At 51.3% G+C, this 27,989-nt stretch overlaps 1 protein-coding gene across 3 annotated transcripts in view; it reads right to left on the minus strand.

The window, feature by feature from the left end:
* The window catches only part of CABIN1 (calcineurin binding protein 1), a 151,405-nt gene that overhangs the window by 103,867 nt on the left and 19,549 nt on the right, over positions 1-27,989 (minus strand). For all 3 annotated transcript variants that reach the window (XM_044379954.3, XM_026487907.4, XM_057305903.1), the window contains exons 7-18: positions 24,278-24,407; positions 22,718-22,867; positions 19,424-19,710; positions 18,175-18,343; positions 15,292-15,428; positions 14,513-14,730; positions 13,112-13,190; positions 12,336-12,523; positions 11,335-11,487; positions 9,930-10,124; positions 5,666-5,908; positions 3,984-4,140 (exon numbers count right to left, since the gene is read on the minus strand). In XM_044379954.3, coding sequence (XP_044235889.1) covers positions 3,984-4,140; positions 5,666-5,908; positions 9,930-10,124; positions 11,335-11,487; positions 12,336-12,523; positions 13,112-13,190; positions 14,513-14,730; positions 15,292-15,428; positions 18,175-18,343; positions 19,424-19,710; positions 22,718-22,867; positions 24,278-24,407 — 2,106 coding nt within the window. The remainder of the gene's footprint in view (positions 1-3,983; positions 4,141-5,665; positions 5,909-9,929; positions 10,125-11,334; positions 11,488-12,335; positions 12,524-13,111; positions 13,191-14,512; positions 14,731-15,291; positions 15,429-18,174; positions 18,344-19,423; positions 19,711-22,717; positions 22,868-24,277; positions 24,408-27,989) is intronic.

A 27,989-nucleotide genomic window follows, 5' to 3' on the forward strand; every position in this document is an offset into this window, starting at 1 on the left:
GTGTCGGGCTCCCTGCTCAGCAGGGAGTCTGCTTCTCCCTCTGCTCCTCCCCCCACTAATGTACGCACTCTCTCTCGCGCTTGCTCTAATAAAAAAAATTAAATAAAAAAAAAGAGGTATGAAAGGCATGGATTAAAAAAAAAAAACCCTCAGAAAATCATGAAGAAATTAAGCCATGTCGGTCCTTTAGTTTCCATTTCCAACAGCATCAAGTGATTCTACCATACAAGACGGATGATAGCTTGTAACACTTCCTTTCTCCCTTTCTCCCAATTTTGTTGTACGTATTATTTGTAGCACTTCCAAGTTTGTAACACTGACACTCTGTTCTGTGACCATAATTAGCACAGTGGCTTTCTCTCAATTCCATTTCTAAATGGATTTGGTGCTCATCACAAATTCTTGCCTGTGGCTTTTCCACTCCTGACGAATTTCATTCTGACTCATGTTGCTTTACTGACTTCATCCTCCAGCGGTGTTTTTAGAAGCACCCACAGAAGCTGGAATCCCCGTTTATAAATGTCTGTTACCACTATTAATTCCAAACAACTTGGCTAGAGGTCTAGTTTGCACCATCCTTCCTCGAGAACAGTGTAGACTTTTAAATATCACCTCAACCGCCCTGAATGCGGCTAGGGAGAAATCTGAAATGAGTCTCACGTTTTATCCCATGAAGATAAATTGCTTTTTCAGTTTAGAAATCTAAAAAATCTTTATTCTTAAAGTAGATCCTTAACCAAGATACATCTTGCTGTGTATCAATTTTTCACAGGATATACTGAACACTTTGAATCTGCACATTCAGTTTTTATTACAGAGAAATTCATGTTATTCCTGCATTTGACAGCACATTGACTGCTTGTCCTGTTTCACTGCTAGAGTCTTTCCATCAGAAGCACAATTTATCCTTGCACGTGACCACCTGTTTCCCACATCCATCCTCCTCGTCAACGCTTTTAGCTCTGAACTGTATCCCTGCTTTCAGTTCTAGCCACACTCATTCTGCTCCTCACGGTCTGGTTTATTAGTTTATAACAGTGAGGCTTGGTTTGCAATGTTTTCCCTTAGTTTTGCAATTTTCCTTTTCATTTCATTCTGCTTATTAGTTCAAAATTTTTAATAAGTTATTTCTTGTGTAAATCGTTACAGGGCCCCTGACTCTGTTCCTTGGTTTAAGTTTTCTTCCTGACTGAGTTCATCTATTTCTTTCTCATCCCCCACGCAGGGTTGGGGGCAGGACAATATGTCAGCACACTTGCCATGTCACTTCTCTCTACCCTGCTCATAGTCGGCTAGGGCACTTCCTCCATACTATGTAAGTAACATACCACCAATGAATTTTCTGGGGCACTCTCCCAAATATAAAATCAATGTGTCCCTTCCTTAAAGCCATAATTTTAAAATAGGTGCTGCTCTCAGTCCACTTTTTTGTAACCTGTGTCTGTGGAGGCAGAAGGGAGATCACTGGGCTAGTACCACACACAGTCCTCACTGGGGAACCTGGGTTTCGTCTTCTCTCTGAGATGCCCTTTAAGGTAGGACTGGCTACCCACTGAGAGGAATGCAGTCAGCAGACAGCCCCCAGCTGGCAGCTCCTCCAGGGTCTTCTGTAGCTGCAGGGATGCACCTCACCCAAGGTCATGCACTTCCTGTGGGAGTCCATGAACAGTGACTGAGCAAGATGGGAGTATAAAGACTGGCCACTTGAGTCCAACATGGTATGACAGCTCTGATGGGCCTCTCTGGCTCCAGAGCTCCCTGCCAGGTTGGCCAAGGCCTGGGTCAGACCTGAAGCACAGATCAACTTTCCTCTGTTCCATCCTGCTTCCTCTCCCATTAGCAAGTAGTGATCCCCAATGACCTGGCTCAGAGAACTCAATATGACAACCCTACACCCAGCCTACACCCTACACCCTACCCTATGCCGCACCCCTCACCACCCAACCAGTAATGTGCTTCATCCTTGGACCCCTTCCCTCAGCGCGGGCTGGTCACTGGAAGGTGGCAGGGCCCAGGAGCCCTTGCTGTGTCTCTGCCAAGCCCAGGGTCACATGGAGGGGCTTCCCCACTAGCTCTCTCACTACAAATGAGAGGACAATAATAATATTTCCCAGGATTTTACCAACTTCCCATCTTCCCTCAGCTCTCCTACCAATGGCAGAGGAGGGGACAGGAACCACACCTGTTGCCAGTCCACCAGAATCCTGGATTCTTTCCTTGGCCTACCCTCTTAAGGTGATGGCATTCCACTGTCCCCCTTTCTTTGTTTGCTTACCGGCAGGTTTTTTAAATTATATTTTGTTTGCATAATCAATGAGAGGAGAAAGGATACTCCTAATTCAGGAATCTTTTTGTATTATATTTATAAGAAAAACAATAAACATAGTTGTAAACCTCATTTTTTTTTCACCATTAAAACCCTTTTGGAAAATACAGAGGTACTACTTGTCAAAAGTCCAGAAGATGCTAGAAATTTATCCAAAAAATCAATTAGGCAGAGGCAAAAAGGTACACATGAGGCTCACGGAAGCGTGACCTATAAGAGAGAAATGCTGCAGGTATCCTGAAGGGTCAGCAGGGGGGTTGGTTCAGTAAAGCAGGACACCTCTCATCAGCATTACAAAAACTACCAAGCAAAAATGAAACAGCTTCATAAAATAGGGCCTGAAAGCCTTTCTTAGTCTGGCCCTTCCCCGACTGAGAAATGTCCAACCCACATGGCCCAGCTCTCTTGCATTCCTGCTCATGCTGCTCCATCTCCCCAGTGTCCTCCTCTGCCCCTGCTCTTCTCTCAAACCTCAGCCCAATACCACCCCGCCCCCCAACCCCGCCCAGGCAGCATGAAGCCCCCTTCTCTCAGTGGGCCAGGCTGGCTTGGCACTGTGGGTGTTCTGGTCTGTCTCCTCCCACCATGAATCTGTCAGAGTGAAGTGCCTTATTCCCAGAGGTCTGACATGTGGTGAGTAGCTGATAACTATCGAGGGAGTTAGAGAAGCTAGAGAGAATGAATGGAAGGAATGGAAGAAAACAAATCGCATGTTAACTCTGGCCTTCTCTAGGTCCTTGGAATAGGGATGACTTTCTTTACTTTCCACTTCTCTGATTTTTCAAATCACTGAAGAAAAATTCCCAATGAATTTAATCTGAAGCTTAGTTGAATACATAAATATGTGTATTAAAATCTCAGCTACGTAAAAACTTTATGTCATTGGCCAACTCTAGACAGAAAATCTAAGAACATTCTACCACTTGGTAGAATGATACGGAATCTGTTTAAATGTCATTTAGCTGTTATTGTTAATTCTTCATTTCACCATATTTCCTACACTGCACCGACCTGGCTCAAGTATCACCTCCATGAAGAGTCCTAGGCTCGCCTCTTCAGCTTCCTGTACATAACTATTCATCATCTAGCACCCCCGTGTGCCAGGCACTGATGTGACAAACGATAGCTTTATTATTTCATTTTGTCCTCAGAACAACCCTCTGAGATAGGCACCATTATTCCCAGCACGTACCTGGGGAATAGAGGCTGAGAGGTCACACAGCCAAGATGTGACAGTTGGGATTTGGAACCTGTGCTCACTGCATTCCTCCCTCCAGCCACCCACACTCCCGCCCTGACGGGCTCACACCAGTACGGGCCACAGAGCGTGGCAGTTAAGCTCAAGGGCTAGCACATGGCTGCCCCACCTCACAGGGCTGCCTCGGAGATTAAAGGTGTTCACAAGTGTAAGACTGCCTGGAGCAGTGTCAGCGCTCCTTGTAAGCACTCGCCACGCTGTCATTCTGTGTTGCCACCGGCACCAGACATGAAATACCACACACCACTGCCTCTTGACCTCACTGCACAATCAGCGCCCTGAAGGAGCTTCTGCTGCTTCTAAGTGCCACACAGAATCCTGCTGATTTAGCCCTAAGTCCACTCAGAACCTGGATAAGGCTGTCAGGGCCTACTCCCACCCAGATCCATTTCCTGCCACCTTCGTCTGTTGGGTTCTGGAGCTGCTGCTGGTGGCAGAGGGAGTGGAAGGTGTCCTCTTCCTGCCAGATGATCCGGTGCAGGATGATCCAGGGCAGCACTGAAGAGACATGGGGCTCCTTCGGCTCCTCTTGCACGGCCATGCTGCAGTCGATGACCTGGGAGACGAAGAAGAACAGGGGGTGTCACAGGCGGGCCAGCTGTCCCTCCCACCCTGTGGGATGACTCCTCAGGGCAGAGGTGAGGACACTGACCCAGAAGCATTCTAGCACATCATCAGAGTCCCAGGGTGCCCAACAACAGAGGTAAGCCCAGGCATCAGAGGAGCCAGCTCTGACAGTCCCCCCTCATGTCACGTGCAGCTCCTGACACCCTCAGCACCTACTGTGTGCTGGGCCCGTGCCAGATGTGAGGGTTACAGAGATGAGTGGGGCAGGGGAGAGTTGATAGCACAGGGGGAAGAGAGCCACAGACAAGCCACTCAAGAGTTAAGAATCAGGGGCGCCTGGGTGGCTCAGCTGGTTAGGCAGCCAACTCTTGATTTTGGCTCAGGTCATGGTCTCAGGGTTGTGAGACTGAGCCCTGGACTGGGCTCCACGCTCAGCATGGAGTCTGCTTGTCTGTCCCTCTCCCTCTGCTCCTCCCTCTGCTTGCCATGCACGCTTGCTCGCTCTCACTCTCTCAAATAAACAAACAAACAAAATCTTAAAAAAAAAAATTAAGAATCAAAATCAGTATGGCCGCTGCAATTAAAGCAAATGAGGGCCACAGTGGGGTCGCAGAGGAGGGGGTGGGGACAGGGGAGAACTCTGAGGTTTCCTGGAGTGGAGGTGACACTCCAGGTGAGTGGCTGTGGTGGAACCAATACTGAAGAGGGCAGGAGTTGTGGCAGAGGACAGGCATGCAGGCAGAGGCCCAGAGGCAGCCAAGGAAGGGAAAGAGGAGTAAAGGAGGCTGGGTGAAATCGTGCACCTTGGGTGATGCGCAACCCGGAGGACTATGAAGGGCTGAAGAGAGGGAGGAGTACACTGGTATTTCCATGTCGGGGTGCTGGCTGCACTGGGAGGGCAGAGGGGGCAAGGACTGCAGGGAGCAAACTGCACAGTTCAAAGAGGAGACAGTGGTGGCCTGGGCTAAGGCAGAGCACTGCAGACGGAGAGGAGAAACAAAGAATGTGGACATTAAGGACATGGATTTGGCAGGACCTGTTGACGGCCTGAGTAGTTGTTGTCAGGAAAAAAAGCTTAAGGAAGGTTCCCTTGTATGAAGCTCACCTGGACAACATGGAGTGCTGTGACCACCCTTAGCTCTGAGAGCCAGGCTGATGTGGTGTGGTGGAAAGCCCCGGTGGGGACACAGAGGACCTGGGGTTCCAGCCCCAGCCCCACCTCCGGCTCACTGCACTCATGTCAGGGCCTCCTGCTCTGAGTCTGATTCCACCCCTTGGGGAGGGGTGGTCTGGAAGAACCCTGTGGTGCCAAGTGCTCAGCACTCTCCACCCCCCAGACCCGACCAGCCCCAGGGAGCTGTGCAGCCAGTGCACAGCCACCTGCCACCTGCCACCTGAGGTGCCCGCTTCCTGCAGCCAGAGAAGCCAACACATCCCCTTGGGATGCCTAGGTTGTAGCAAAGCCGGTGAACTATGAAGCAAGGGGATGTCCGCAAGAAGGAGCGGCAGGTTACCTGGATGAGATTGTTGGTGAGCCGGGTGAGGCCAGTGGAGGAAGACGATTCCTTCAGGATGCTGCCACTGTTGTCAGCCGAGAGTGCCTGCTCAATGCCCAGCAGCAGCTGGGTCACCGTGGCCACCCACTCCTCCTTGGCTGCAGACTCACTCGCATTCACCATCTGCTGGACAGCCTCGTGCAAAGCCACGTCAGAGCACTCGAAACACTGTCGGTGGTCCTTTAGCCGGAGCAAGGAGTCCTGAGCACAGGGAGGGGCGAGGAGGTGGAGGACGGCATACCACTAGAGGACCATGATGGCACTCTCCATGCCTGGTCCTCAGGACTGAGGGGCAGTCCAAAAAGAGGGGAAGCGGAGGCTTTCCACAGGCCTTGAGGCATCTGTGAGGGCAGGCACAGCATGGCGTGTGCTAGCCAGAGGGCTTTCAGAAAGGGGCTTGACCTCTGTACCCCAGTTTCCTCATTTATGAAGCTGGGACACAGATGAGGCCACAGAGCCGGCGAGCAGCCAAGGTGAGACTGAGTGACCCCAGCACCTCTGTCAGCTCTCACCCCGAGCCACCGGGCCCCAGGCCACCCGGTCATGCACTCATCTGGCACCGTGGCTCTGGAGGGGTCTCAGCAGGGAGGGCAGGCTGCCAGGGAGGGACTCTCTCTGTGAAGGAGGGCAACCAGCCAGGCAGCGCTGAGGTCACGGTTCGAAGAGTCCCCGCTGTCCCTAGGTACGCAGGTGGAGCAAGGTACTGGGAGCAGGAACTGGGCTGCTGTACTAGCCCGCTCGGCACGTGCAGGAGCTCTCAGCACACCACGCGATTTTAAAACATCCTCTTTGGGAGCCATCGCTTTTTGTGCAGCTCCCTCTCCTTTTGCTCTAGAACATAACCCACTTAAGCATCTCAGTCTCAGCTGCTTTCATCCCCATGCTGCCGTGTGGGGAAACTCAGGCTGGCTGTGAATGTGCAGATGGGGCAGGCGGCCTGTTAGAGCAGCAGGAAGCACCTGCTGCCCGGTGCCCTGTCAGGCTCTGCCCCTGCTGCAGCTGAGGCCGGGCCACAGCCCCACACAATGGACGCCGCTGCCACCCTCCGAAGTGACAGACAGGGGTGCCCCAAACTGCCTTTGGGATGCGCTGCCATGTCTGAACACAGATCAAAACTACCCCCAACTTAAAAGCCCTAATTGCCAGGAAAACGGGGCCTGTGCTTCTTTAGAGAAAGCCAACACTCTTTAGCAGGAGGCCAGAGGCATGAAGCAGCCTATGGGGCACAGACATGGAACCCAAAGGCCCCAGCTGACCCCTCCGGATCAAACACCAATCACGCAAGGGGCAGGGGCTTATTCTGTAGCAGGATAAAGATTATAGACATGAAAGTGCAGCCAGCGCTGCCATGAAAGTCAGGGACAAGACAAGGACCCACCAGCAGTGCTCTAATGTGACATAATCCCCAGGGCTCAGGGCTAGAAAGAGCTCAAAAGCACAAGAATAACTGCCAACAAATGAGGAGACCAAATCACCGCCGACTGGGGGCAACATGATCATCTACCCCAAACAAGCAGAAACTATCAGAAATAATGGGAATGCAGCAAAGTGGATAGATTTAAAATAAACATGCAAAAATCAACAGGGTTCCTATAAACCAGAAATGTACAGTTAGAAAATATAATGACCAACAAAAAGATCCTGCTCAAAGTCGCAACCAAAAATACCAAGAACTTAGAATCAATTGAACCAGAAAAAAACTACAGAATTATATCGAAGAACATTAAAAGCAGCTTGCCTAAACAAGGAAAGAGAGCCATCATACCGCTAGAAGGGAAGATTCCAAATCAGACCCCTCCACAGACACATTCCAGGAAAGCTAGATGAAGCACAATAAATGCAAAAGTCACACACCACTAGAAGAAAGCAAAGGCAAATATACTTTTTATCTATTCGTTGACATGCTTCTTGTCTGCCTCCCTTCTAAAACAGAGGTTTGGCCAAAGGGGGCCTCTCTCCCCTGTCCAGTGCCAACCACACTACAGGAACTCAATCCATGTATGTGGAATGAGTGGACGAATATTCTTCCGTTCTTGGAAAGGCTATCTAAGCATAATGAACAAAATCGCAAACTTTTAAAAATATCATAAGATTTAACAACATAAAATTCAAAACTCTTACACGTCAAAAAAAAAAAAAAAGCCACAATTTAAAAGCAACCTGAAAGGGGGGGTAATCAGAAGGGGGTATGAAGCATGAGAAACTATGGACTATGAGAAACAAGTTGAGGCCTCAGAGGGGAGTGGGGTGGGGGAATGGGATAGACTGGTGATGGGTAGTAAGGAGGGCACATATTGCATGGTGCACTGGGTGTTATATGCAACTAATGAATCATCGAAGTTTACATCAGAAACCAGGGATGCACTGTATGGTGGCTAACATAATATAATAAAAAAACATTAAAATAAAAATATAAATAAAAGCAACCTGAGAAAAAATATTTGCAACATTTGATAAAAGAAAGAATATCTTTAAAATGTAAAACGTACTCTAAATCAACAAGAAAACAGACCCCCCTCAATGGGAAATTGAGGAAAAACCAACAGTCACTTGTCCTCAAAATAAAAACCAGGTGCTTCCACAGCAGTTGGCCCAGCCCTCTCAGGTATTAATGCCCGTCCAACCCATCAGTGGAGTGCCCTGCCACGCCCAGGGGCCCTGGACGACAGGAGCAGACTGACATCTCAACACTGGGGCCATCTTAACAGGTGCAGTGGGGTCTAGCCTCTCCCTCCTTCTCCCCAACTAATGGCCTCCCTAGTACACCCAGCCATCCCTTCCATAGGCAGCCACGCTGGACACTCCTCCGTTCCCCCCCACCCACCCCCATGGTAACTTCCATGGTAACTGAGGTCAGACACATCTCATCCCTTGATCTCGGCATGGGCCAGCCTGACCCTCCCCTGCCAGGAACTGGAACCTCCCTTCCTCCCCCTCCCTCCCTCCCACCCTCCCTTCCCTTCCCAGAACCAACTCTATCCTCCCCTTTCACCAGGATGGAGATGCCTTCATCTGCTTCTACAGCTGCACCTCTTAACTATTTCCCAGTTCAAGAAAGTTAATTGAGGGGCGCCTGGGTGGCTCAGTCGTTAAGCATCTGCCTTCGGCTCAGGGCGTGATCCCAGAGTCCTGGGATTGAGTCCCACATCAGGCTCCCTGCTGGGAGCCTGCTTCTTCCTCTCCCACTCCCCCTGCCTGTGTTCCCTCTCTCACTGGCTGTCTCTCTCTCTCTGTCAAATAAATAAATAAAATCTTAAAAAAAAAAAAAAAAAAAAGCTAGATATAAGAAAAAAAAAAAAAAGAAAGTTAATTGAAATGTCTCACATAATGGGAGCAAAAAGCCTGGGAGAAGATTGGGCTCTCTTTCCAAATTGAAGGGGAAGGACCCAATAAGATAATAAATAGAACGTGATTAGTGTGTGGACCATAAGAGACAGGACACCAGACCACCCAATGCCCCTAAGCACATCATGTTTATAACCATCCGTGTTTATCATCCAACCCCACGCTTCCCAAGGATGACAGCACGGGCGAGAGCCAGCACCCACCCATACGGCACTTGCTACATGCCAGGCATGGTGCCAACACACACTAACTTGTAGAAGCCCTGCAGTGGGCATCTGAGGGATGGACAACGATCATCTCCATTCTAGAGATGAGGAAGCAAGGCACAGAGAGACTGAGTAACTGCCTGGCACCCAGCAGATCCTGATGCCCAGTGCTCAGTAAGTGTTCACCTCCTGAAGAAGGCAGGCACGGAGGCAGCTCAGTGGTGTTCTTTTTTTCTCAACCACGTGATTGTACATGGGTATTTATTTGATCTTGATTATACTGTATAGTTTGTCTATTTTAACATCTACTCAAGACTTAATTTCAAAGGTAATATAAAAAGACAGGCAGATGAACAAACAGGTGGATCAATGGGTGCCATCCTGACTACTCATCCTTCCTCGTCTGCCAGGCAGACAATCCGATTCAAGTATTGGCTCACCTTGAGCCACACAGAACCCTGGAACCTGCACTCCTAGGTTCCAGCTCTCCCCCAGTCTTGACCGCGTCTTCTAACTAGCATCTTCCTGGGTGCCAGTCAGCAGTTTTTACTCCCATTTTTCTCTTCTAGGTGCGTGTTCTTGAGGGCCACGTCAAAGCCTCCAGAGAAGAAACTCACAACCAAGCAAAGAAGGTACGAGATCAGGGCAAGGGGGACCGTGGCAGCACACACCTGCAGCAGCAGCAGCTGGGCCGGCCTCTCCGGAATAGAAGTCATGAACTCCAGGTGTTTAGCCCGGTCAAATCCACTGGTACACAAGGTGGGGCGAAGCAGATGCACGACGGCCTTATAGTCCCCAGCCTCGTAGAGCCGCTGAATCTCCTCCAGGGACTGGCACCGCTCCAGCGACTTCAGGTTCTTATCAATCTGGAAAAGGCCCAGACATGCTGCTCAATGACAAACCCTCACATCCTCTCTGAATCCGGCCAGTGTCTGCATCTACTAGACCCAGTTGAGGAGTACGGAAGTAGACTCCCTATTAGTACACCAGCATTTACATTAAACAAATGCTTTATAAAAAGTACTTCTATTAGGTAGCGCCTGGATGGCTCAGTTGTTAGGGTGCTCCTCCGTCTCCCTCTACCCGCCGCTGCCCCTGCTTGTGCATGCTCTCTATCAAATAAATAAAAAATGAAATCTTAAAAAAAAAAAAAGTACTTCTATTAAGGTCAAGGCACTCAATTCTTTTAAATACAAACAAAGCAAAAAATGGGGCGCCTAGCTGGCAAAGTCAGAGGAGTACGTGACTCTTAATCTCAGGGTCGTGAATTCAAGCCCCGCCTTGGGTATAGAGATTACTTAAGTACCTTACAAAAATAGCAAAAAACAAAAACTACCCCAAAAACAGAGAGGTTTCAGAAAATTCTCTCCCAAAATACTTGGACAGCGAACCAGACTCCTGGAACCAAGGAACCAGAAGCCACTGGAGACTTGCGCGAGCCCTGGTCCAGAGACTGACACACAGCATTGACCCACAGAATCCTCTCCTCGCAGGAATTCTGCTATGACCCCCAGAACGAAGGCAGCAGGGGCACTGCACTTGGCCTTGCCCAGAAAATTAAAATTCTGTCAGAGTCTGAAGGCCACTCAGCTGTTGTGGACATGTCATAGCTGTGGAACGTGGCGGGGTCTGAGGCTGCGCAGTAAGAACAGGATCAGAACCGGGCAGAGCCTGACATATGTGCCCCGTACTACTGACCCAACCCACTGCCAGACCAGCACTGCAGGCTTCTGCAGCAGTTTCCCTCTAATCCTGCTGGAGCTGTTGCAGCATGCAGCCCAGAGAGCTGAGCAATGATCACTCTAGATCTTACCGGGGAAGGCCTCCCTCCATTCCTGCCCTCTGCCAGCCAGACGAGCTTTCCCTCAGAGGGGTGTGCCTGTGAGTCCAAGGTGCCCTCATGCACCAGGGCTGCCTCACCCAGGCCCCCCCTTCACCCTACCCTGGAAGGAAGGAGCCCCGATCAGCGCATGGGCCACTCTCCTGCTCCACAGGGACACGGCAGGCCTGGTCTAACTGGGCCAACCCAGAATAAATCTTTGACCAAGAAAACCCCATTAAGTAACTCCCACTCACCTCCTCCAAGGAAACGACTGAATCATTGTAGAGGTTGGGCAGGCGGATGATGATGTCTCTCTGCTCAGTCCCTGCCTCAGCCTGGATGGCAGTGGAGCTCTGGAGCAGTTCTGTGCAGATGTCATAGTTCTCCAGGGCCTGCTCCATGTCTCCCTGGTCAGAGGAAAAGCAGTCGAGGGATAGGGGCAGAAGGAAGGAAACTGCCTGTGCTGTGCCATGTGCCTTATCTGCCTGATCCCACTAGACTGTAGGCACCAAGAGGGCGGTTTTGTCCAGTGACTACTACACATTCTAAAAGGGGGCCTGGCACACACCTGGGGCTCAACAAGTATTTGTTGAATGAATGAATGAACGAACAAATGATTACTTCACACCACAGTTCTAAGGAAAGGTATCTTTAACTCTATGTTGCAGATGAAGACACTGAGGACACTTGAGGATGGCTGAGTGTCTTGTTCAAGATCATGAGCAAATAAATAGCAGAGCCAGGGTTAGAACCTAGGCCTGTCCTAATTCCAGAACCAACTATGACCATCTTACTCATTCTACCACAGTGCACCAGGTACCTCCATGTGAGGTGCTGGGTAACAGCCAGTGCACCCTGGCCATCCAGACCAGGCTCTGAGAAGCCTTCTAAGAATTCATACAAGATAGGTGGTTTTCCCTTCTAGAAAGCTCTGGATCCATTTGTGCACTCATTCAGGCACTCTCAGGAAAACAAAGGCAAAGGGTTCAAGACCCCAAGGCAATCCTGAGTGAGGAGGTCGACAGGGTGCACAGGAGGTCCCTTCCAGAGCTCTGTGGTCGTGCTGACATGCTGTACAGACTGGGGGGCATGCTGGGATATCTGAGGCTCAAGATTCCCCACCACATCCCACTTCGTCACGCTGAGCCCAGCGCCGGGCAGGTGTCACGTGTGCACATGCACGCATATCCTCAACAATACATCCAGCTCTCTCCCTTCCCTTTGGGTATCAGGGAATGCTGACCACAGAACCAACCTGCAGTGCCAGGAACCGAGCCTTCAACCAATAAACGCGGACCACAAACTCCAGCCAGCCATCCTCAAACAGGTCCCGCTGGGATGAGGCAAACGACAACTGTAGGAGGTCCCCCAGGAAGTGGGTTCCTGGGAAATCAGGCCCAAACCTGCCATTCACCACACCAGCAGGGCAGTTCCGAGGAGACACTGAAAACCATTCAGGCCAGAACAAGTCAACTTCATGTGCACATTTCAGCCACCCTTCTGCTCCCTAGAGGTTGCCCTTAGCCCTCACCACACCTGCTTTAGTGTCAGGAGTACCCTGAGCCCCCTGGAGCCTTACAGCCCTTCAAGTGGCAAGCATCAGAGAAGTCAGACAAATCAGACAGAGATGCAGAGACCCCAAGGGCCCACATTTTACATACTGAACTTTGTTTACCAGGTAGTGGTTTAAAAGTCAGAATGAGTCACATCATCTAGGAACTTATTGGGACACATAAAGTGTCAGGTGATAACTTGAGAAATCTGAGATCCTACTTACTTTAATCCTGAATAACAGAAAAAGCAGGCAGGTGGCTCCCTCTGGGGGCTCAGCTATAACTAACTACTTCTTGAGTGTCCGAAGGATTTCTCTAAGACCCTGGATTTTCCCTAGTCCAACAAGCCAACCCAGGAAATGTGGCCACTGCAGATATAAGTCTGAATTCCACAGGTCAGGCTCCCCACTCCCATTTCCTCCTGGCTGCTGAGGATTGAGAAAATTACTCCTACGACAGAATACAGAATGACTCCTACCTGCAGAACTTCTGCCCTTGGTCAGCAGCCACTGGTCCAGCTGGAGCTCCATGCAGGAGAGAGACATCAACATCATATCCTGCAGGACAGGCACCAGAAGGTCAGGAATGGAGTCACAAAGAAGCATCAAACGGTGAGGCATGGGACGAAATGAAACTAAAACTTACTTTGATAAAGATATAATTCTTTCTTCAATCTACTTTCCATTTTATAATCAGTGGCTACTTGCCAGGACATAAAAAGAGGCACATGGATCTACACTGGGACAAGACTTGGGAGGAGCTGGAGACCTGTCTTCAGTCCTAAGGGACAGGCCTATGGAAGAAGCAGCTCTGTCACCTGCCAAATGTCAGGCCTGATGCTGCATCCATACTATAGGACTCAAGCCTTAAAAGTGGCTGGGTAAGACATCACCTCCACAGTCACAAGGAAGCTGAGGTTCAGCAATAAGGAGGCACCTGCCAAGTGGGCAAAGCTGAGAAATAACCAACCTGGTTGGTCTGGAGACCAAAGCCTCACCTCCTCCAGCCACTTCACACTGCTCCTCAGGGAGCAGGCCTAATGGGCAGCAACTGGCAGGATGCAGTCCCTGAGCTGTCCCTGTGGAGGGCGTACGGACTCACATGGCCCTCAGGACCTGCCAAACCCCCTGAGCTCTTCTACCTTCTGTGCCCCCAGCCAGAAAGACCACCAGATGGACTCTAAAGGCTCCCAGTGCACCCTCCCGGGCATCCAGCCTTCCTCCTGTAACAGGAGAAGGGGACCAGAGCATCCAGTGTTCCCTTGAGCCTCAGGAAGCTCCGAATGGAGGAGCCTGGGGTACGGAGTGCAGTCAGCGGGTAGGATGAGCCTGGGTCAGCCCCCTTCTGACAGCGGGCCCCACCACTTCCCTAAGCAACCTATTTAGTCTCTGCACTTCTATCTTCTCACCCGCTAAAAAAATTGGCAACAGTCCCTGGTACCTGGAACACAGCTGAATGTTTCACTTTAGCCCACTCTCTCCACTGGCTCTCCTCCACCTCGGTAAGCCATCCCACCACCAGCCCTGGTGCCTGGGCCAGCCCTAGAAGCCCTGTCCACCATCTCATTCCCTCACCTCCACCTACAGCTCATCCTGTCAGCTCTACCTCCAGAACCTTCCACCCCACTGCCATCACTGTCACTCGCCCGGCAACAGCCTTCTAATGGCCCCGTGCCCACTCTCACCTCCGAGTACAGCCTCCACTCAGCCACCAGGGATCTCTCTAGACACAAACCAGGTCCCATGACTCCCCAGAGGCCCAGGTTCCGGCCCACAAATGGATGCAGCCGAGCAGGCTCAATGGGACAGCAACCCCAGACCCAGAGAAGGTCCACGCGCCCACCCCCCGGCCCCAGCCCTCCGGAGGCCCCCGCCCAGACCTTGATGTGCTTGTTGCTGCAGTCCCTCAGCAGCGGGTTGGGCAGGCTGGTGCTGTGCCTCCTCCAGCTGTGATAGATGCTGAGCACAACCTCCGTCAGGCCCGGCGGCCACCTCAGCAGGAACTTATGGCCCATGCTCTTCAGGTAGCGCATCATCAGCTCCAGGATGCCCCCGTTGGTCAGGTTCTCCAACAGGAATGCATGTACGTCCTGCTTCTCTGCCCGGGGAGGGAGAAACGGCTGACTTGCAGGAAGCACCTTTCATGCCAGCGTCTCCCGTTTTCTTTGGGAGAAGAGAGAGGCAGGGGTGGGGCGGGGCAGGGCGGGGGCAGAGGCAGAAGAGCGCCTGTGTCCTCCCACACGGTGGTGCTGAGGCCAGGCTGCTGGGCCCCAACCCTGCCTGCAGCCCTCACCGGCTGGGAGCAAGCCTCTCTGCCCCCCACCCCGGGTCTGCGGTGGGTACTAAAGGGCCAGCCTGCATGTCTGCCTCAGGATGCGCACTCAACAGCTATGTCACGGGCGCTGACGTGCAAAGCCACGCCCCCGGCTTCAGCGGGAAGCACACATCCTTCAGGGAGCATGGTCAAGTATGAGCCTAACACTTCAGCAGACCTCCCAGCGGACCACGGAGCTCAGGCCCAAGACAAATAAACGCAAACCCCTGACCATGCTTTAAATATCATCTCAGAACCATTCTCCCAGAACAAAACCTAAGCAGGCTATAGGATAATGGGAGGAAGACTTCCCAACAGTGACTGATCAAGTTGCTCAATTCCTACCAGACTCCATGAACGTAGCCGAATCGTATGACAATCGGTGAGGGCCAATGTTCGGGAAGCTCTGCAGTTTGGCTTCTGACTGGACTTCGTAAGTATTAAATGGGTCATCTTCCTCCTCGGGGTCCAGCTTTCTTAGCCTGCATAGAACACACCAAAATCACAAAACCCATACCAACACATTCTGACATGAGCACTTGAATTCTTCCAATTAGAGAAATGAAAGAGCAAGACAGAAGAAGACGCCAATCAGCAAGTGGACGGAGGGGTCCAAAATCCAGGCCTCCGGGAGGCTCTGCCTCTTTCCATGCCTTTGTGAGCTGGCATCTCATCCATACCCTCACTCGTTCGGTCATTCCACCAACAGGACTATTGATTACTGAGCATGTGTCAGGCCCTGGAATTCAGCTGAGAGTATGGCAAAGCTTGCCCATAGTAAGCTTGCCTTCTAAATGGGAGAGACAGACAATTAACAGAAACACAGAAACAAAGAGCCCAAATAAGGACCAACCACCACAGAGTGCTTAAGACAGAGGGTCACAGGGAACGTCCTTTGGAGAGCTGAATCAGGAAGGCTTCTCAGAGAGGATAATGTCCATGCTGACAGTGGAGGAGGAAAAGATGTGGCTGTGCAAAGAAGCAGGACAGGGACAGGTGGAGAGGCACAGGCCAGAAGAGCACCAGGTAGGTTCTAAGACTAAGGGGAGCCCAACAAGCAAGGAGAAAGTGGGGTGAGTGGAGTATGGGGGCACAGAAGCCCCTTCCGAGCGTGGGCCCTCCATGGCTCCCCACAAAGCCCTGGGCCTGGGGAGGACCATTCTTTCAGTACTTTCCAAGGACCACGTTTTGGCCAACCTGTAGCTTCCCCTCAACCAAGCAGCCCTGGGGCATAAACACATAAAACAGGGCACTCTTCAATGGCTTCATTTATTTATGCACACGCACACCCCCAGGGTGACTACTCTGGGCAAGCTCTCACATTGTCCCTGCCCGGCCATTCGAAGAAGCAGACACAGGAACCAACAATTAAAATAAAGATAACGGAGGCCTTCCACATAAAGAGGGCAAGAGGGGCGCCTGGCTGGCTCAGTGAGTAGAGCATGTAACTCTCGATCTCGGGTTATAAATTCAAGCCCCACGTTGGATGTAGAGATTACTTTTAAAAAACTTTTAGAGTGCCTGGGTGGCTCAGTCAGTTAAGTGTCTGCCTTCGGCTTGGGTCACGATCCCAGGGTCCTGGGATCGAGCCCCGAGTTGGGCTCCCTGCTCATCAGGGAGCCTGCTTCTCCCTCTCCCTCTGCCGCTCCCCCTGCTTGTGGTCTCTTGTTCTCTCTCTCTAATAAATAAATAAAATCTTAAAAAAAAAAAAAAAGAGTAAGACCCTTTCAGCAGGGCTGAGGGGAAGATGGAGAAATGATGGGTCACTCAGATCCCTTGGCATCAGCAACAACAGCCCCATCCTGCAGCTCTCCTGAAGGGAGACCTGCTCCTGGCACTAACCCTGAGGAGAAATTTATCAGAGCACAAACTGTGTCCTCCACTTACACAGAACAACCTTGATTTGCAAGCACTTCACTTTCACCCCAGAAAGAAAGGCAACAAATGAGGAAAACTGGGAATGTTATTGTAAAATGGATTCACAATCCACCTAAAGCTTCTAGCTCCTCCTCTTGCACGTGGATGTTGTCACCCCTAAAAATAAACTGTCACATGCCAAACCACCAGCTTAGGACTCCTGGTTAAAGATGCATATTGAAGGGGATGCCTGGGTGGCTCAGTCACTTTAATGTCTGCCTTTGGCTCAGGTCATGATCCCAGGGGCCTGGGATCGAGCCCTACATCAGGCTCCCTGCTCAGTGGGGAGCCTGCTTCTCCCTCTCCCTCAGCCATTCCCTTGGTTTGTTCTCCCTCCCTCTCTCTCTGTCAAATACATAAATAAAATCTTCAAAAAAAAAAAAAAAAGGATGCATACTGAACACACATGGTTAGCTCCCAAACTCCACTCCTGAAAACTGTGAAGGCATAAAAGGTACAGGGGATAGGAGAGGAAGCCCCAGCAGACAAGAAACGTCCACCAAATGCCAGACGGCAGCAAGATGATGGAGCAGCAGAAACAGAGCTGCTCTCTCCACTCAACTAAGGGCAGGGGAGGAGGCATTAGGCATTAGGCCCATGCATTGGCGCCATAAACAATGGTGGCTGGGATGGTTGAGTAATCGAGGGTTCTGGAGCCTCTGGAGGAGCTGGGAGACAAGGACAAAAAGTAGAAGCACTGGTGAAAACTGACTTAAGGAGCACAGGAGCCCAGGCCCCTCCCAGCTAGGGGCAGCCTGGACCCTTCTCCTCCCATAAGGCTTCTCTGAGAACACTAACTAGTGAAAGCAAGGAAGGATTTATAAGCCTGTCCTCCTCCTTCTCAGAATTCAAGGGAACGCTACTGAGCCTGGAGAAACCAAGCACATGCACACTTCCTGAAATGGAACGGGTGCTCCCTTCTGTGGGGTTTCCCAGAGTCTGCACCCAAGAAGCAGCAGCCCTAGGCCTCCCAGCAAGTGGGTGTCTCTGTGTGCATGAGGACATGAGTGAGTGGCATCCAGCTCGGTGATCCATCCATCTCCTGAGGGCCCAGGGAGTATCTGGTTCTCTGAAAGATGTGTAAGTCATGATTCCTACCTTCAGGAAGTTCAAAGGGAGAAGAAGTGAGAAAAACCCATGACCCCAATCCAGTGAGATCTGTGCTTTGGTCATTGGCACAGATGTTATGGGAAAACAAAGGAGGTGCCCAGAAGAGGGGGAGGCAATGAAAAGAGAAACTTTATCCATGGTGTGGGCTAGAGGTCTGCAGGTTTGCTTGTCTCCACAAATGAGAAAAAGTGGTCATGGTACCTGGATGGCAAGAACTTCATCAGAAGCTCCTGGAAGTCCACCTTCTCTTCTTTCTTGCACTTGGTGTTTCGGACACGGGCAGATCGCCGCTTCGCCGTCTCTCCACTCTCTTCTGCAATCTTCTTCCGCTTTACTCCTTTCTTGGATTTATCTCCCCCAGAAATATCACCTTCACAAAGAGTGCAAACTGAAATCTTACAAAGGGCAGGGGTAAGAAAACACACCACACAGGCACATCAGTGCCCCTAATTTTCTAACTCTACCAGTGTGTTTCATCTTCATCTCTGAAGTTCAAAAGACCTCCCATCTTTTCTTTAACAAGAGTCCTGAATAGAGTTAATTTCAAATTCAAAATACTTGACTCACACTTTGTTCAAATTCCCTGAACCCACAAGCCAGATGTGAAGATTACTCTCCAGGGCTACAGAACACCAGGGTCTCCAGCAGTCCCTCCCCCAAACCGCCTCCGGCTGGCTGTGACAGCCTCTGGTGCATCAGTGCGTGTACTTGGGACATGACAGAGCAAGTGGCAGCAACACTAACTCTGCCCACCCCCCAGGACCTTCTGAGCACCCCGTGACAGGACGTGAGCAAGAGAATCATGAGAATTATACAGAGAGCAGAGGAGTGTCATGTATGATTAAGCAAAAAAAGTTAGAACCACCATATACACATTCATTCAGAAACTTGTTCAACGGCCAGATAGCGGTTTTTTTTTTTCAGGGACAAAGAAATCAAGAAAAGGCTTGGGAACTTTTGTCTGAAATTTTGTTACCACTTCATCGATAATAAAAATCAATAAAACCATTAAAAAATATACTACCACATATAGTGGTAACTTTGCTGACTTTCTTAAGGTCCAAAAACTCAGTGTCCTACAAGCAGTGCATGGCCAGCAACAGAGCAGGACCAGCAGAGGGCCCCACCAGCTCACATGTTACAAGCGATAGGAGCGCCCCCTGCCCCCTCCGCCAGGACTTGGCAGCCAGGAGTTGAGCAGTCCCAAGCTGCATTTCTGAGCTCTGACCTCCTCCCCTCAGGGGCCTCATTGCTGAAGTGGCTCCTAACCAGCCACAGCCCTATGAGCAGCCCAGCCTCCCCTGCAGAGCTGGGGGGCTCCCACTTAATAAACCTTGGGCCAGAAGCATCAGCAAGACCTATCCCTCTGGGGAGGCCAGGGCACCCCAACACCTACTCCTGCCCCACAAATGGGGCCTCTCCAAAAGCTGACCCCAGGAGGTCTCCTTACCCACAGGCACGCCGGTCTCCAATAGGCTGGGACTGTGCAGTGGGAAGCTGGCCGCAGCCACGGGGGCATAGGAGAGCACAGGTTCTGCCACAGCCACAGCCGGGCTGGCGGTGACGGGGCTGGGCTGGATCACGCTGACAGGTGCCACCACCACAGAAGACACCAGAGGCTGGCTGGGGTCCTGGTAGTCGGACAGGTCAATCCTCTTGCCAAGGCTGGGCCGCAAAGGCTCACAGGTGGTGAGGTGGTTGTACATGGCCAGCAAACTCTCTCCCAGGCACTTCCAGCTGCAGGGAGAGGGTCACCGCACCTGGTCAGCACCCAGCATTGGGTGTTCCAAGCACAGGGCCAGCTGGTCTCTGGAGAGGCAGCAGAGATGGCCCCAAGGCTGCCATCTCCATGAGGGCAAGCAGGAGCGCTCATGGTTTTGTCATCGTGGTTACGGACAAAATCCTGAGTCTAAAACCACTGAGATGGGACAGACCAAGCGGGAGCAGAGCCCAGCAGCCTCCTCCCCTCACCCTGGCCCAAGCCCTGAAGCACCCCTGCCCCAGGCACCTTCAGACGCCACCAGACAGGCATGAAAACCACTGACTCACTTCAAAAGCTACTTCCCTACAAAGCCGAATTTTTAAATCATCTGTGAGTCCCCACACACCAAGACCATTGTGTGTTTTATTATGTGCTATGCTGTATGCTGTGCGATAGGTGTTGCTTCACGTGTGTGTTTTATTGTGGTGCCGTGTGTTGTTGTAGAGTCTCTTGCTTCATGTTTTACATTGTGTTATTTGTTGCACTGTGGTATGATATGATGTGGTATGATATATCCATCCACCCATCTCTGAATGGCTTCCCATGTTCTCAGGCTAAACACCACACCCTCAGCCTCATGGTGCTGCATGGCCTGACCTAGCCAACACACCTGGCCTCATCTCACACCCCACCCTCACCCCGACCCTCCCACCATGATAGCTTTCTTTCAGTTCTGCAAACAAAATCAGACCCCTGGATACCACAGGACCTTTGCACAGGCTTCTCTCTGCCCCAAAACTAGGCCCTCACCCTGATCCCAGCCTCTCTGCCAGGTCAATGTCACTCCTCTGTCAGACTCTAGCTCCAGTACCTAAGCCTTCCCTGACTCCCAAAGCAGTGCAGACCCCATTATGAGCTCCCCCCAAGGTGCTGTGCTCCTCTCTTCAAAGGGTTCATCAGCTTGGGGCATGTGCCTTTTCTTCTGGATGACTGACTACCCCTCAGATCGCCCCCAAAGAGGGACCACGCCCACCATGCTGAGTCCCCAGCACAGGGCCTGGTGCCTGGCATGAAGCTGGCATCCAGTAAATGCTGAGGATAGAATGAAAATGGAAGATCTAAAATCCAGAATCTAACCAAACAGAGGCTCCTAGGAATGGAAGGGATCTCCAACCAGTTCTTTCCCTGTCTTCAGTAAACACTACATGCACCCGGGGAAGAATCTTACATCTAATGCTTTAAGTACACAATTTCATTTACTCGTGCCTTGTCTAGTGGGCACTGAATAGACCAAAGGGTGGCAAACCGTGGCCCACAGCCTGTTTTATATAGCCCACAAGCTAAGAGCCAGCTAAAGGGTTGTTACATACAACACACATACACTCACACACATACACACACACCCCAAGAAGAATATACAACAGAGACGGTACCTGGCCCACAAAGCCTAAAGCATTTACCACCTGGTCATTTGCGGGAGAAGTGTACCCAGCCCTACGACAGACTGTGGTTATTTTAAAAGCGCAACCCCTTTTCCTCCCAGAGAGGGACTGTACACCGTTCCTCTAGTAACCCAGTCCCAGACTTCACTGCCAAGCAAGGCTTCCTCCAGCCGAGCCCATCTCCCTCATGCTTCCCTTTGGCCTTCCCTGTGTATGAGGGTGGCCGTGACACCAGTTCACAACTTCTCTAGTGCTATCGCCAGGACCTTCTCCAGCCCTCTCCAGCGTTTTCAGGCGTTCCCCTCCTGCTCTGTAACGGGGAGGCACTCAGGGCTCTTCCCAAACTCCCAAATGTCTCAGCTAGGGAGTCCACACTCAGACAGGATGGGGCTCCTGACCCAGCTGACAAAATAATGGGAAGGGCATCTGACAAGAGTCTGAGAGTAGCCCCAACTTCCTGACCATGTCAGGGTCCGGGCGGGAAGACATTCCTGGGACACTAACATACACAGGCAGTTGTACCACAGATCAAAAGCCAGCCCCTCCTGAGTGTGTGCAGAAATGCTAGTTCTGTGCTGGCCTGCCGCTGTTTATTTCACTATCACAACAACTCTGTGAGTGAGGGTTGTTCTCCCTGCTTTTAGAAGTGGCACGTAGCGGGGCGCCTGGGTGGCTCAGTCGTTAAGCGTCTGCCTTCAGCTCAGGGCGTGATCCCGGCATTCTGGGATTGAGCCCCACATCAGGATTCTCTGCTAGGAGCCTGCTTCTTCCTCTCCCACTCCCCCTGCTTGTGTTCCCTCTCTCGCTGGCTGTCTCTCTCTGTCAGATAAATAAATAAAATCTTTAAAAAAAAAAAAAAAAAGTGGCATGTAGCATCCCAGGTCACCCACTTAGGGGTGCCAGGACTGGCCCCAGGTCTGTCTGATCCAGGGTGGGAGCCACAGACCACTATGGGACAATGCCCCTGAGTATGAGAACACTGCTATCAAGGCATGCTAAATTTAAAGAGTCAAGATTTGAAGTCAGAATTTTAAAAACAAAAACCACACACCAAATCACACTAAGGGGCTGAGTGATCCCAGCTCTGGGAAGCTGCCAATACCAGTTTTCCCTTCCCTGGGGGGCCTCTCACACACTGTTGGGACTCACAAGGGCTATGCGGAGGCCCATCCTCCAGCGCACCCCGCGTGGCCCTGGAGGGAGAGCAGGGGCTCAAGAGTCATGGAGCCCACATCTGGGATCAACTCCAGACTCTCCATTCACCATCTGACTGCTCTGAACCTAGTTCCCGCCTGTCCAGTGCTTGGCAAATGTTACTTTCCTTTTCCCCTCTGGGAAGGGCAGACAGAGGGGGCTTGCAGGGATGTGGCAGGTGGCTGGCATCAAGAACAGCAAGAGCAAAGAGAGACTTCAACTGGTTGTACTTGGGAGAGGCCTGGCCTGCCTCTTGGCGGCCAAATGCACGTGCGCGCCTCTAGGTGTCTGTCTGGCATGCACCCGACCCCCGCTCACATCAGCCCAGCGGCAGGCCTCAGGGCCTCTCCCTCTTGTGCAGGCCCCAGCAGCTGACCCAGCACCCCCAGAGAGCCGGGCGACCTACGTGAAGAAGGGGATGGGCTGCACCAGCTTCAGGTCTGGCTCCTTCTCCCTCACGGTCAGCGCTTGTCGCTTCTTCCGCAGCCCCAGGGCCTCCTCTACAATGGCCTGCGTCTCAGCTGCGCTTACCGACACATCGTGGATTGACATGTCACTAAAAGCGTGTGAGACAGAGAGAAATTACAATGTTACAAACTAGAGCCAAGGCTGAAATTTTACAGACAGGGATGCAGTTAAGTTAATACCCTTTAATCTGTATTAATTCTTCTACAAATAAAATAACCCCTTGAGTCTGGCCTCTAAGGGCAGTAATTAGCATTCTTAATACCCACATACAATACAAGTGACTAATACCCTTGGTTCCCTCTACAATTCAAAATTGAGCAAAGGGCTTTCATATGTATTAACAATATCACAGTAATGTCAGAAAAGCCTCAGAAAAAGAAAACCTTGCTCTCAATTATTTACAGAGAATTGTAAAAGAATGTAACTTACCCATCTTGCTCAGCCCAAAAGTCATCTGACTAACCTCAGCTCACTAAAGTCCCTGGTATAGCCCAACCACAGAAAGGGCAGGGGTTTTGAGGCCTCAGGGCCCTCCCACAGACACTCCTCCACCCAAGGCGGCCCGGCAATACCTGCCCTGCCCCGCTGTCCTGACGCCTCTCAGCAGGGCTCTACCACAAAGTCACTTGCTTATGGATTTACTTTTCCATTTTATCTCTCTCTTAAGACGGTTAGTACCATCAGGACAGATATGAACAAGAAATACAGCTTTATGAGGGATAGACACAGAGATAAATAACCACTAACCCCGCACCAGCTGAGCTGCAGGGACCAAGGACCAGAGGATGGAGGACTCGGTTCATTTGGAGGGTTGAGGGAGGGAGGCAGCCAGAGTTTGGAAAGCTGCCCAGAGGCGACCTGGGAGCTGGAACATGAAGAAGGAGCAATGGCAAGACAGGTGGAGAGGTGGGAAGTTGGCCTTGCAGGTGAGGGCATGAGGGAGCAGGGGCACAGGGACAGGACAGTGCACAGGGGCCAGGCCTGGAATCTGTCAGGGACCTAGGGCAGGGAGAAATAGGAGGCAAGGAGAACTAAGGGGGTCAGACTGTAAAGGACCTCCTGGGTGATGCTCTGAGCATGAGCTTTGTCCTGGAGGCAAGGCAGGGGTGTCAAGGTCATATCTGGGAGACTGAACTTGGGAAGCACTTGGGAGCAAAGCCCTGGAAACGGAAACAGCAGGTGGAGGGCAGACAAGGTGAACAGCAGGCTACCACAAGCACCCAGAAGAGAGCTGGTGAATGCCAAGAGCTGGCAGGGCAGTGGGAAAGGCAGGCAGCAGACAGCCAAGGAGGCACCACCATGATTAGGCACACAGGCGAGTAATAGGCAAAGCAAGATCAAAGCCAGGTGAGGGGTGCAGTGGGGGATGAAGTGCAGGGGCTCAACTGCCAGAAGTAAGGACCTGAAAGGAGGTATACATGCCTCCTGCTCTCCAGCAGCCACACACTGTTGGGGGAGAGGGGAGTGCAGAACCAGCACAGGAAGAGGCAGGACCCACCATTTAAGGAACATTCGGAGGGAGTCCTTCCGGAGACAAGGCTGTTCTTCAAAGATCTTTTCCTTGAGAACCAGTCCTTTGCTGTACCGGCAGTCCTTCTCCAAAGCTTTGCAGATGAAGTACAGACATGCTAGTAAGGAAAGAAACAATATGATTTCTGAGTGTGCACCCCAACCTCTGGCCAGTTAACACCAAGAAAAAATCCCTACTCTGGAATCAAAGAAATGTTGGCAAACAATAACGAGATACCACTTTACCTGATTCAACCAGGAAAGATACTAAAAATACTAGTACCCACAGCAGATGAGGCAAAGCCAAATGCCGATGGGCAAGGACAAACTGTAGGACGACCTTTCCAGAGAGCCGTGGGTGTTACATACAGACCCTCAGCCCAACGATCCACTTCTAAGAATTGCTGCAAAAACCTACAGGCCCACAGTGATTAGCTATTGGCTAAGTGGAAAAGAGCCTTCAAAAAATCAGGAAAGCACTCAGTACCACCAGGAGAGCCTGGTTAAGGAAAGCTCCCCAGTCCACACACTGGGTTGCTGAGCAGCCGCTGTACAGATGGTTGAGGGGCGTGCTCGCTGGCCAGAGAAAGGCCCCAAGACGGCATGGGGAACAGGCAGGAAACCAAATGGACCACACAGTGTGACTCCATTTGTACACATAAAACCGGTTTCTGCTCCTTTTGCTTATCTGCATTTTCCAATTTTCCTCCTTCTCTTTTTCTTTTTTTTAAACTGTTCTTACCAAAAAAAGTTATTGCCTGCAATTAAAGGCATGTACATCATTCATGTCAACGAGCCTTCTCAAATCAACAATCTGGAAAGCCCATCCTTCTCCAGCTCCTCCAGGAGTGGCAAAGCAACACAAGAGAAAAAACGGGATGGCGAGGAGTCCCGAAGCAAAGCTGCGATGTGAACTAGGAAAGTCTTTGGTATTTGTAAGTGGGACTAGCCCCTGACAGATATGACTGCCATAAATCAGTCCCCGGCAGGCCCGGTGCCACCAGGCCTCATCTGCGAACACACAGGGAAACAGGACAGTGCAGCTAAGTGTCAGCTCTGCTCCAACTGGGCACTGGAAGCACTGCCGTGCCCTGCTCAGTTCAGAGTCTGAGTGTAGATGGACTGCAAGCACTGCCGTCAAGAATAACCAGACAAAGAAGGAGCCACGGGTGAGGAGGAAGGAAAGGTAGAGCAGAAGCAGAGATGTGGGCACGGGAGCTCTAAGAGATGGAAGGAAGTGGTGTCCTCCTAGAGTGTCATGGAAGGAGAGAGCAGAGCCCGGTCACACAGCTCCACAGGTACCACACTGCCTCCCGCACACGAAGGCTGTGTGACCTATGAACAGAGAGCGTCTGGGTGGTCCCAGCACAGCCTAGCAAGCTGCTGACTGAACGGCTGCACAGATGGCCCAGAGGTTCCTGCCCCACACAAACAAGAACGCGGTTTCTCTGGGACCACAGCGGGACACGAGCGTAGCCATCAGAGACGCCCAGAGCGAAAACCAGGGAGGCCCTGAGCATTTGGTGACACCTCAGCAGGTGTCTTGGCTGCAGTAAAGCTCACCACACTAGCTGTACTACACCAGCGCTCCCACATGGGAAGCCCTGGGAAGTTCCAAGGGAACAAGAGGTGGTCAGCAGGCATCAACCCCAAGCACCCCTGCCTACCCATCGGAAGTGGATAAATGCCACTGGGAGTCGATAACATGCTGGGAGTTAACATGCTGCTTTTACTTTGGGGTTAAATGAGTGTCAGGTCTGGGGCGCCTGGGTGGAAGCATCTGACTCTTGATTTCAGCTCAAGTCTTGATCTGTGTCGCGAGTTCAAGTCTCGCGTTGGGCTCCACACTGGGCATGGAGTCTATAGTTAAACACACACACACGTACAGGAATCAATAAATGCGTGTCAGGCCTATCAGGGCAGGGCTCTCCCAGACAGAGTAGCCATTCAGCCCCCCAGGCCTGTTTTCCCCCAAGGACTAAAGTTTACCAAGTACAACTTCTCCTACCATGAGAGAGGGGTACAAAGAAATAAACCCTGTGGCTGGGGAAAGAAAGGCAGAACACAAGACTGTCCACCTCGGGGCGCCTGGGTGGCACAGCGGTTAAGCGTCTGCCTTCAGCTCAGGGCGTGATCCCAGCGTTCTGGGTTCGAGCCCCACATCAGGCTCCTCTGCTATGAGCCTGCTTCTTCCTCTCCCACTCCCCCTGCTTGTGTTCCCTCTCTCGCTGGCTGTCTCTATCTCTGTTAAATAAATAAAGAAAATCTTTAAAAAAAAAAAAAAAAAAAAAAAAGACTGTCCACCTCAGGTAGCACCCCAGCTGCCAGAAACCTTCCAAGAGAAGCCTAAACACCTCTCGAAGAAGGAGCTGTGAGAGTCCAAAGGGTACCTCACCAACACTATCTCATTCTGCTGGTTGGCGTGAAAATTGGGGCAAACAAGAGAACAAGAGCCGTGTCCAACAGAGGACGCACACAAGGACATTCACAGCAGTGGTAGGCACGAACCAACCTGAAAACGACCCACAAGCACAGAACGGTCAAATTGTGTAGATGCTGGTAACAGACAACACAGCAGTAGAGGCCCGAGTGATGGCCTGGGTACACTCACAGACAGGAAGACCACCGCCCAGGGAGCCAGGCTGAGAGGATTACACACCACCACCTGATGCCACCTAGAGAAGCCTTGACAACAAGCAGAGCTCCTCTCTGGCGACAAAAGGGAGAGAGATCAAGATTGCCTCCGGTATGGTAACTACTGGAATGGAAGCCAAAGCAGCCTGCCTTCTGGGGCTCTGGAAATGTTCTGCGTCTTGACATGTTTCACATATACATACTGCGCACTTTACTCTGTGTCTGTGTGTGTGTGTGTGTGTGTATGTATGCGCGTGTGCACGCACACGTTCCTTCAGTTAAAAAGTAGTTGTGGAGAACCAGATGTGGGGAAGGGTGAGCAGGGCCTAGCACCTCTCTAAACACTCCACACTATTTGTCTTTAAAAAAGGGAAGGAAAACCAGTCAGTCTTCCAGGCCTAAACCTTGAAAGTGATAGCAAGTGCTCGTTGGCATGTCTGTCCTAAAAAGAGTAACTGGGCCCAGCCAGGTACAGAGCACCTTCACACACTGGGCCAGCCTGCAGCATACACAGTCAACGGACAGAGCCCTGGGCTCCCAATGCGCTCAGACCTGCTCTGAGCACTCCTGGAGAGCCTCCTTCCTCTCTGGCCTCGGAGGACACCCAGAGGAGGCTGGCTCCTGGAACACCTAATCAGTGTGCCTGCCTCAAGACCAGCCCACGCGAGGGACAGAGGTGTTCTCTACAGAGCAGACAGCGAGGCTAGAGCCAAGGAACTTAAGCAACTGGAGGGCAGACTAGGGCTCCATCAGGCAGAGACCTTTCCAGTAGCCCTGCTGCTCTACAAAGGAATGGACCGCCTCAAGAGGTAGTGAGGTCCCCAGCACCAGGAGTCAAGCTGCAACTGCTAGGCCATCTGTCAGTGAGTTATAGAAACAGGCTCTGGCGCAGGATGGGACAATGCAGGGATGAAATGAGATAAGCAAAGGGAAAACCACTCAGAGAGCGTGCTACCTATCACTACAATGCACTTGAGAATTCTCAATTGAGTGAGAAAGACACACGCAATAAAGCAGGAATGCAAAGCCATCTCCCTTCCTGACAGTCAGGCAGAAAGTCCTTCAGT

This window comes from Ursus arctos, unplaced genomic scaffold, assembly GCF_023065955.2.
Source record: "Ursus arctos isolate Adak ecotype North America unplaced genomic scaffold, UrsArc2.0 scaffold_34, whole genome shotgun sequence".
Classification (NCBI taxonomy): domain Eukaryota; kingdom Metazoa; phylum Chordata; class Mammalia; order Carnivora; family Ursidae; genus Ursus; species Ursus arctos.